Source organism: Salarias fasciatus, chromosome 22, assembly GCF_902148845.1.
Source record: "Salarias fasciatus chromosome 22, fSalaFa1.1, whole genome shotgun sequence".
Taxonomy (NCBI): Eukaryota; Metazoa; Chordata; class Actinopteri; order Blenniiformes; family Blenniidae; genus Salarias; species Salarias fasciatus.
This window is the reverse complement of record NC_043765.1, coordinates 20,072,124-20,082,520: the sequence shown is the minus strand read 5'-3', so window position 1 is coordinate 20,082,520 and position 10,397 is coordinate 20,072,124. Positions and strand designations below refer to the sequence as shown.

The window sequence follows — 10,397 nt, the reverse complement described above, 5'->3', positions numbered from 1 at the left end:
TTTTCATTCCTCATTTTGAGCCAGTGACCTGCATGCATGCGTTACGCTTCTGAAGAGCTGGATGAAACAAGCAAAACCCGCAGCAGGGTGTCCCCGGGAGTTGAACCGGGCAAAACACTGATTTACAGGCAATTTGAAGTGTTTCCAATTCCTGCATGGAATTATAGCGTTATCTCCTTATAAGATTAGGCCTGCTGCCATATTATTCACAAATCAAGGCATTGGTTTTCGAAGGCAGAGCATTTAAGAGGATATATTTGTCTAAGGGGGATTTGTGTGATTCTTTCAATAACATATTTATCCTGATAATTTGGATACATTATTTTTGGACAAGGAAACAGCTCATAATATACATTTCCTTCGGTATTAATCTATTGATGTGGTGATTTTCAGAGACCATGAGCATCCCCCTGGTTTCCACGCTGCCCGTGCAGCTGTGCACCATGTCTGCTCCAGATGTGATGCTTTGTGGATGATGCGTGGAGCTTTGTGCGGGGCGGACCACGCCCCGGCCCCGGCGTGCCGTGCGGGACTCGGCTAGCTCGCCGCTGCTACATCCGGGCGCTCCGTTCGGTTTACAAGCCTGCGAAGATGGCGACTCCAGGGAGGAGTGCATTATTATCCTCCACATCAGCTGGACCCAAGAGCACGCCGGAGAGCTCCAACCCGGAGGAGGACGACGGCCAGGACCTATGGTGGGCGATCGGCGGTGAAACGAAAGCTCGCGGCCCGATGCGGGCAGAGTTTTGCGGGGGGGAGGCGGACGGTTTGGCTGAGCTGGGATGAGGATGGTTTGACAGCTAGCCTTGCTAGCGCGGCTAGGCTAGCATCAGCACCAGGCTGGCTGGTGACTCCGCGGCGCCGTATAGCCCGCTTTTAGCCTTTAGCTCCGCGCTGCCTGTCTGTCTGCCGTTGTTTTTTGTTCGGGGTGGGGGGGAAACGAGCGCGGCTGCCGGGGCTGTGTGGTTAACGGGGGGGCCGCTGCTCTGTCCGCAGGTCCACCATCCTGAGTGAAGTCTCGACCCATTCAAGATCCAAGCTACCGTCCGGGAGGAATGTCCTGGTCATGGGTGGGTATCTGTCTGCCTCCTCCTTCTCCCTGCCGGGGCTTTAATTCTGCTCGAAAGCTAAGCTAGCAGGGGCTCGTGGTGCTTTTTTTTTTTTTTTTGGTGCTTTTGTGTTCACGCTCGGCGGCAGGTGCGTGTCTCGCAGACAGGTACGGTTTGCTGTGCGCGCACAACGCGCGAGCTCAGGCTTTGAAAGCCTGCAAGTCATTCTAGCATCCAGTGATGCTAGCAGCAGGGAGAGAGACACAGAGAGATGATGATGGGGAGAGGACCAGACAAACCTCTCCCTACACACACACACACACACACACACACACAAAACACACTGTCCACACATCCGCCCCGGATAATCCGCAGCCTGCGACCCATTGCAGCTAATTCACCGATGTATAGTGAAGCCCACCGAGTGTTGTTATACCCCAACTGACTGGTGGCAGCATCACAGAGTGACCTGATAACACCACGCTGCCAGCAATGGATGGATACATGCAGTCACTGCACCCACTGCATGCAAATATTCACTTCAACACAAGTTGATCACTCTCCAGTTAAAAATATAGCCTTGAACATTTTGATCTAATATCTCAATTTCACCGTAAAGCCGAGATTGTGGAGTGTTTTTGCAAATAGCTCTACAGTTTTGCAACAGCACATCGCAGTTTCTCCTTGCTGATTGTTGGCAGCTTTTGTATGATTTTTACTATGTGATTTAATTCTGTCCCACATGAGAATGTATTCTAATTTTGGCAAGACTCATAAGGATTATAGCATGATCTAAAATGTGTTCATTTGGCTATCAAGAGAAAGTTGCGCACGTCATGATCCAGATCTGAATTGTGACTCAACAGTGCAGCCGATAGAGGTGTGTTGCACAGACTCACATAGTTTAGAAACTGAGCATTTCTTTTTATTGATTTTCAGTCCACTATGATTGAAGGTGGAATATGACTGAAATAAGCAATTGTTTCAGCATCAGTTCCTCTACAGATATTTTTGTTTTCTTTTTTTTTATTAATAGAATGTTTGGTCTTTAAAAGGCCTCGAAATGGTTGAAAGGTTGAGCAGTGTTTGACAAAGCATGAGATTCAATATCTTATGTAATGATTATCCAGCCATCCATTTATTATACCTCCTTCAACATGCCTACAGCCAATTTTATATCACTCATAAGCCTCAAAAATACTCTAATTACTCAGTTAAATGAAGCAAACGAGATGAATCTGTGATCACAATTTACAAAAACATCCATAATAACTGGCTTTTCACCACAAATCAAACATCTGACTGTTTGTATTGAAGTTACATGTAGATTTTAGCTGTGTGATTCTATTTACACCGCCTCATGTCCTGCCTTGTTTTCATGTGTGTGTTTAGGTGAGGTGGGGTCGGGGAAGACCACCCTGGTCGCAAAGCTACAGGGGGTTGAAGAATACATGAAGGGGCGTGGCCTCGAATACCTCTACTTTAATGTCCATGACGACGACATCGATGGTGATCAGATGCTTCTGTTATTCGGGAACAACATGATTTTTATTTTAATCGCTGCATTTGTAACTTTATTATTTATTGATCTAAACAGCAGTAAGTTTTCCTCTGTGTTTGTTTAGACCATGCCAGATGTAATGCCTGGGTGTTGGATGGAGACCTTTACCACAAGGGTCTGCAGGGAGTCGCAGTACCCGTGGACTCCGTTGAGAACACGCTGCTGCTGATCACAGTTGACATGTCGCGGCCGTGGAACGCGCTGGACTCCCTCCAGAAGTGGGCCGCCGTTGCTAGGGAACACATCGACAAACTCCGAGTCGCCCCGGAAAAGCTGCGGGAGCTGGAGCACAGAAGTGAGTCACAGCGACAGCAATCAGACAGTCATAAATAAACGGCAGACATCCTCCCAGAGGTATAAATTTTACTTTGACATGTGGGGTCACTGTCAGAGTCTTAAACAATTCCTCTGCGTACATTCACCATCTGTTAAAGTTCTTTTATATTTACCTGGTTGTGTTTGCTGTCTCATGCGTGTAGTTGTAAAACAGTTCCAAGAGTACACGGAACCAGGTAGTGGGGAAGATGGCGCACCGCAGAGAAGGAGCGACGAGGAGGAGAGCATCCTGCTGCCATTAGGAGACAACACACTCACGCACAATCTGGGGATACCCGTGGTGGTGGTCTGCACGAAGGTGTGTGTGTGTGTGTGTGTGGGAAAAGTAGCTTGATTGCAAAATTTAGTTTTTTTTGCACGTCATCTCTGACGCCCGCCCCCTTCGCCCTCAGTGCGACGCGATCAGCACGCTGGAGAAGGAGCACGACTACAGAGACGAACACCTGGACTTCATCCAGTCCCACATCAGACGCTTCTGTCTGCAGTGTATCCTTCAGCTCAAGTCACACCGTCTCAGCGACCGGACTGGCCACAGATGGCAGATGAAAGCTGGAAAGTTGGGCTGATTCACAGTTAACTATCACTGACATCCAGGTTTTTTTCTTTTTTCCACAGTTGATTGATGAGTAAAAACAAAAAGTTTGTGTGGAGTTGTCAGAGTCAGTTCAGACTCATACACTGAAAGTTCAGCTTTTCCGTGATAAAAGCTGTTGATGCTACTGATTTGACCAGCATATAGAAACCACATCACATCCGCTCATTTTTCAGATAAGAGAAACTTTCACACTTCTAGTACATACTGTGAGCGATCAGTTTCCTCCACGGTGGTGTTTCGTCTTTGTTTTTTCAATCCTGTTGTGAAGTCCTTGACAGGCTTTACAGATGGTGCCTCTCTGATCTACACGTCGGTGAAGGAGATGAAGAACCTGGACATCCTGTACAAATATCTGGTCCACAGACTCTACGGCTTTCCCTTCCACTGCCCCGCACAAGTAGTGGAAAGGGACGCCGTCTTTATGTAAGCCAGAGCGTTCTTTCAAATCTTCCTCTGCACTGCAGGACCCCACTGTACTTGGTTTGTGACCCCTGCCCCCTCCTTCTACTCTTATCAGTCCGTCAGGGTGGGACAATGAGAAGAAGATCGCCATACTACATGAGAACTTCCAGACAGTAAAATCAGACGACAGCTTCGAAGAAGTAATAGTCAAACCGCCAGTCAGAAAGGTACAAGCTCCCATTCAAAAATCCATTATTCTGAAATATCCTTTTAGAGGAGTCAGTATTGTGTTTTACCTCGTATGGGATTTTTATCGTCACACCTGCTGCGTCCGTTATCTCTGACTAGAAGCAGGACTCTTCATTTAGTCCAGTGTAATGGATGATTTAGAGTCACAAAGAGCATCTGGAAGCACAAAACATGTTAAAATGTATTTGTTGTTGCTGTTCTCTTCCTAGATTGTCCATGAAAAAGAGATTCAGGCCGAAGATGATCAAGTATTTCTGGTCAAACTGCAGGTAAGGAAACTTGTGGCTGCTCCAGTGACGGCATTTGTCTAAATATAAGAGGCTCTGTTGTTTTTTTATTTAAGATTTAATATTCAGCTCCGGATGTTATGTCAACTTCTGTTGAACATCGGCACGGGGCCCTCAGAAACGAGAGAAGCATACCTGACTGAGCTAAACAAACGCTGATCAGAATCACAAAACAAACTTTCTTTATCCTTGAGGGGCGAATAAGACAAACTCACAACAGCAAGAGCAACACAGCACAGTATATTAGAGCGCCTTAAGATGTGTTTGAAGTAAACCTCTGCAAATACAGACAATCAGATAATTGTTTTATTATTGTAAAATAAAAGCAAATGATGGTGACCATGTGTCTCGTTGCTGTCATTTTGCAGTCGCTGATCGCCAAACAGCCCGCCGTGACAGCGGGACGGCCAGTGGTGAGTGCGCCCGTTTTTTAAGTTTTGCCTCATGGCGTCACAGCCCGTCGTCCCGCGTCCGTCTCCCTGACACGAACTGGTTATTTATAGGACACGACCAGCAGAGCGCCCACGGGCTCCCCGAGGACGAGTAATCGCTCTGCGGCGGCCAACGTGGCCAACGCCATGCCACAGTCAGGTACGATCGGCGTTCCAGAGCTCTGCAGTTTGCGTGTTTTTGGGTTTTTTTTTTTTTTTTAAGGGGGAGGGGTTTAAGCCGTGTCCCATTGTGCTGCAGGTCAGACCAGTGAGGGCGTGTTGGCCAACTTCTTCAACAGTCTACTGACAAAGAAGCCGGGGACAGGCGGGCCGGGGACACCGGGCGGAGGGAACAACACTCCAGGGACCGTACGGAAGTCAGGTGAGGACACACGTTTGAAGGATTTTTTTATTTTTTTTAACAAATTAATTCCCTTCAACTTCAGTCATGCCTCATCATTCAAGCTTTCCTTTGACTTCAACCTGCCATTTGACATCCTTCCTCTTTACTCCTCTGTTCTCCGCTTCAGACATGAGCATAACTCTTGGTAAAGACCATCATAAAAGGCTCTGAGCGCATCTGCGATTCACACAGTCACGTGCTCGTCACACTCCTCTGTTTGTAGCTGTGTGTCGATGTTTCTTTCTCCCTTCCGAACTCCACTCACTGCTAACGCCACTCATGATGTGTGCGTGTGTGTGTGTGTATGTGTGTGTGTATGCACTAGTCAGAGGATGCTGGCCACGTTAAGGTGTGTGTGAGGAATATACTTCTCATTCATTGCTGCTTGGGTATGACGTTGCTCTCCGTCAGAAGAACCCCTTTTCATTTTTGAGTGCTTTCCCTAAAAGTCCCAACTTTCTCCAGCATCTGAGGAAGAAGTTTTCTGGGATCAGGCCTCCTGTATCAGCAACAAAGACTGCAACCATTCATGCTATAAGCTGTTCTTCTATGCAGATTATGCAAAAATATCCAAACTCAACTTTAACGGTCCAGGAGATGATCCCATGTTTCTTTAGTTGCTTTGTTCCACGATCCTTAGCTTTGTTTTCCGGGTTGTAGTAGTTGTTAACACCATGTGACTTGGGATTTAATGGAATACAGAGAAACAGAAATTCTCAACTAAAAGATAATTTAGATCAAGCACCACATGTGCATTGAAATGAATCTGATGTTAACCGTTTTAAGAAAACACTGTCCTGCATGCTAGCCCTCACACACTGTGATGTTTACCATAACGTACCGTAGTGATAACGTCAATCATGGATTAAAATCTAAATTCTCCTCCTTCCATCCTGATCTGTAGAACAGTTTTTTTTTTATTAGTTGAAGTTTGAAGTCGCCGGCGGTGCACACAGATGGGATGTTGTTAGTCCTGATGCTCATCGTTACACTGTCACCTCTGATTCAGCCGAGGCAACGACACGACATGATGCCGTCAAACTTACTGCCATGCCCAGGTTTATAAAATCCCTGTAGCTCAGTGTGGCAGCAAATAAACTTTTAAGACTGCTGGAATCAGTCAGAGAGTCTGGTAGCAGCTTGATAATAACTCATTCTTTTTTGTTGTTGTTGTTGTAACAGGAAGAAATGTTGAACATGCAGGACAGTGTTCCCACGGGACAGATAGCGGAGGGTTGTGTTGTTTGCTTAAATCAGCAGCGAGATGACAGACAGAAATAAGCCATTTAATGACAGGTGCATCCCATGTGTTTGCTTTGCCACCCTGTCTTCTTACTTTACACCACTCACCCCCCCCCCCTTTTTTTTTTTTTTAATGATTTTGCATGTTGCATTTTGCATCTCATCATTCACAGTCAGTGCACGTTCTAACAACGACTGGGAAATGGAAAGATGACACTGAGGTGTATTATATGCATATGAACCACATGCTTGATGCCATTAACTTTGAATTATTTACTTTCTCTTTAAATACTCGTTTCCCTTGAGGATAAAGTTAGTGCTGTTGAAATACCAATGCAGATACTTCAAAAAGGATCGTACCCCCCCTTTTCACGGCTTCATTAATTGCAGTTTGGTTTCCTCTGTTTGCCTCTCGCGCTGAACTTTGTGTGACTCGTGACTGGCTGCTCTCCTCCTGAGCCCAGGGATAATGTAGGACTGTGGGAATTGACTTGAGACACAGTGAGAGTGCTAAAAACCAGCGTCACCTTCTGAGACGGACCGTTTTTAATGGCCTGATTAACGGTGCTGAAGTCATTCTGTCACTTTCTTCACGTTAAATAGTTTCCAGCTTTCTTCCCAGCTCGTATTTCCTCCATGTGCACTTGACTTTGAGTTGACTGCATTGTGGTTTAACCACTCACGTGCATTGTATGTTTACCGCACCTGCTGATCGGCTTCTTTGACTGTTTTGCTTTTGTTTGTTGTTTTTTTTTCTGTGACTGATGCGTGCCTCCCTCTGACGCAGGTTCGAAACTGGGCCTGAGTGACGTCCAGGCGGAGCTGGACCGCATATCAAACCGGGAGACTGACTCAGACTTGCCCAATGCCAACGAGACCCCCGCCACCGACGGCCAGGACACATGAAGACCAACACTTTTCTCCCTGCTCTCTCTTCCCTCCACCCCGGTCATTGCCCACCTCCCCCTCCCCCTCCTCCTTCCTCCACTTCATCATAAAAGTCCAGGGGAAAAGAGGAGTGGACGCACACACACGTTTTCCTTTCTCTCCCCCCCCCTCCCCCCCGTCGTCCTTCACTTTATCCCACCCCAAGGAGACCAACACTCCCCCCCTCCCTCCCCCGCACCTCGTTCCCACCACCCCCACCTCCTCTCTCCTCCTCCTCGGCCCATTCCGCCGAGGATTTGTCACTGTTACATTCGAGACTGTCTGTTAACATGGGTAGGGGGGAAACCGAAAGGGACGTGTGAAGGCATGAGAGAAAGTCGGAAAAAGACTGATTGCAAGAATGAGAGCGAGAGCGTTTCATCCATCCGTCGGCTGTGACGGCACAGTTAGCGTTTTGACTGTAGGAAGTTTTGAGGGCGCATGATGAGGAGAGAAATTGCACTTAGGTGAACTAGGGATGGTTGTGTGTTTATTGTACGTGGGGCGAGTCCTGCCTGGGTAGAGGAGATTCATAACAAACAATGCCTGAGACAAAATTTGCAACCAGTCTTTTTTTTTTTCTTCTTCTTCTTCTTCTTCTTTTTTACATACATGAAGGGAAACGTACAGTATTTGTGAGTGAGTGTCTGTGTGGATGTGTGTGTGTGTGTGTGTGTGTGTGTGTGTGTATGTGCAAGCAGAGTGGCTGAGGTAGGAAAACGAAGGAAGTCATTTCACCTTAGTCCCAATTGTTGCGAAATTTTTGACTGTTTGTATTTCAACCAAATGGCATCAGACGTCACTATGCTCTTACACTACAGCTCACCTGAAGGAGTGAAAACTCTTATTATTCCAGCAACCATGACTGCTTGACTACATGATTAAAAAAAATCTACTACAAATTTAGACACTATGGTTCGTCACGAGACTCGATTTCCCCCCAATTGGCCGAAGGGTTCCTGGAGTTGCTGACAAAGTTGAAAATGTGTGTAGATAGCAGACTGTACACTGAGAAGGGAGGGCTTGTAGAGGGTCGGGTGGGTAGCTGAGCTTTACTTGTACAGAAAGACACACTAGTGATTAAGTTTCATAGTTACTGCTGGCAGGGTGGCGGTCGGGGAACGAGGGAGGGTCACATCAAGAATGTACAGTCATTGTCATGCTGATTGGTCCTGTTATTTCAGAGCTCTGTGTTGGCGTTTGTATAATCAAATCTGTCAATCAGTCAAATAAAAGGTGTATTTATTCGGATTCATCCACCCAGTCGCCCTTGTCTCCTGTTTTTAATTGCTGTGGAATATTTTAGGATGGGAGTTTGGAGCAGTTGACCGCTTCCAGGTCGGCTTTCTCCAGTTGTGCATTAGAAAGATGAGTTTGGTCACATATGTAAGAGATGTGATAAGGATGCTGAAGATGAGCAGGAAGACCAGTGCAAAGAATGATCCATGTGGCGGATCATTATGGAGAAAATGCAGAAAGAACAAAAAAAGTGGCAGAAGATCAGCTCATGGTGCTTTTTTTGTAAGATCCCAAAATTTTATCCCATCCTTGCTTTTGAAGAAATGATTGCAGGTAATTTACTGAATGTGAGAATAGCAGCAAATGGACTGAGGCTGAAAGACAATGAGCAGAGAAACAATTAGCCGGCTCAATTTTCTGTGAAGTGCTCCTCCTCGGGTTGAAACAAAAGGGTAATATCAACGAGGAAACAAAATCAGAAAGACATTAAAACGCCGAGGCTCTTCAGTAGATGATACTCATTATGGTTTGTTGGTTCACTTACAATCTAATGTGATTTCTTTTTTTCATTCGGTGTTGGAGAGTGCTTATATATAAGCTGGAAAATATAAAGAACGAGTTAGAAGATCGCTACAAAACCTGATTCAGTCTTCAAAGAAATGACAATAAGATTCTACATCACTGTTTCACAGCCCTGTAATGGTATAGCATAAAAACATCTATTTACATTTGTATTATTAACCTGCAAGAAATAAAGCTCCATGCTCTGTCGAATACAAGCACAGAGAGGCATGTGGATTTCTCTCCAATAAATGAATGCGTGCATGCCAGTTGAATGTTTGTGGTTGCCTTAGTTGCAATTTGTTATCTTTACAGCTTCTGCTCCTGTGGAGCACAATAGACGGCGTCATCATTGCAGGAAATGAAACCGTGGCTGTGTTTTAAACGTTACAGCTAAACTACCCATCTATATGCCCTCTCCATCCAAGTTGTGGCCACAGGTGACCAAAACTATATGACACGGTAAAGCTGAAAATAATGAAAACCCAAATCCAGCAGAAATAAATGCCATCCATGCACGCCGGATCAATGTAAATTATGGATGTAAATAATATACTCTACCATCACTCCGATATCTTTACCCTTACACAGACAAGTCAATAAAATGTATTTTATTGCTTTTACACTTTTTTTTTTATAGTCGTATGAATATAAAACATGTGAGTGTATCATTGTGTTGGAGTAATTGGTCTGACCTTGCGTTCGAGTTCCCATGCACTACAATAGTACCTTTCTCAATCACACTTTGGACTTTGACCCTTTCTGGCTTGTTGCACGCACCACACGCATGAACCTGCACTGGTGCATGCACCACCTTTTCTTTTTCAAGCCTGATTGTTCATTACTGACGTACTTTTATTTTTTGTGTAAATAACTGTATTTTATGGGGTGTTATTCAAAGCACGGGTGCAAAAGTGCTTCAGATTGAACAAACAACTGAAAATACTGTTACTTGATTCAAAACGAATGCACAAATAAAGTTTTTTAGCATGTGGATAAATGCTGCACAAACCAAATCTGACAAATCCACATGAATAAAGGTTAAAATATAGCTCCCAGGTCTTAGTTTCGGTCCCTAGGCTATAAAAACCTTCACTATCTCTGTGGGATAGTAA

At 45.3% G+C, this 10,397-nt stretch overlaps 1 protein-coding gene across 2 annotated transcripts; it reads left to right on the top strand.

The window, feature by feature from the left end:
• The first annotated feature begins 516 nt into the window (after positions 1 to 516).
• dync1li1 (dynein, cytoplasmic 1, light intermediate chain 1) lies at positions 517 to 8,741 on the top strand. 2 transcript variants are annotated; one of them, XM_030120155.1, is made up of 14 exons: positions 517 to 695; positions 997 to 1,070; positions 2,442 to 2,558; positions 2,675 to 2,905; positions 3,090 to 3,244; positions 3,339 to 3,432; positions 3,829 to 3,964; positions 4,059 to 4,170; positions 4,402 to 4,461; positions 4,848 to 4,892; positions 4,983 to 5,070; positions 5,170 to 5,292; positions 5,441 to 5,458; positions 7,343 to 8,741. In XM_030120155.1, exons 1-14 carry the CDS (start codon positions 592 to 594, stop codon positions 7,459 to 7,461), a joined length of 1,476 nt encoding a protein of 491 aa, XP_029976015.1. In that variant the 5' UTR covers positions 517 to 591; the 3' UTR covers positions 7,462 to 8,741. The 2 variants fall into 2 exon arrangements, with proteins under 2 accessions (XP_029976015.1, XP_029976016.1); XM_030120156.1 differs by lacking the exon at positions 5,441 to 5,458 and having other exon boundaries at positions 518 to 695.
• Positions 8,742 to 10,397: the final 1,656 nt, after the last annotated feature.

What these genes read in the sequence shown, in the direction of transcription:
- dync1li1 (XM_030120155.1), top strand. Translation starts at nt 592, where the DNA reads ATGGCGACTCCAGGGAGGAGTGCATTATTATCCTCCACATCAGCTGGA. An exon ending in GACGACGGCCAGGACCTATG is followed by an intron (nt 696 to 996) that starts GTGGGCGATCGG and finishes CTCTGTCCGCAG; the next exon opens with GTCCACCATCCTGAGTGAAG. An exon ending in TGGTGGTGGTCTGCACGAAG is followed by an intron (nt 3,245 to 3,338) that starts GTGTGTGTGTGT and finishes CTTCGCCCTCAG; the next exon opens with TGCGACGCGATCAGCACGCT.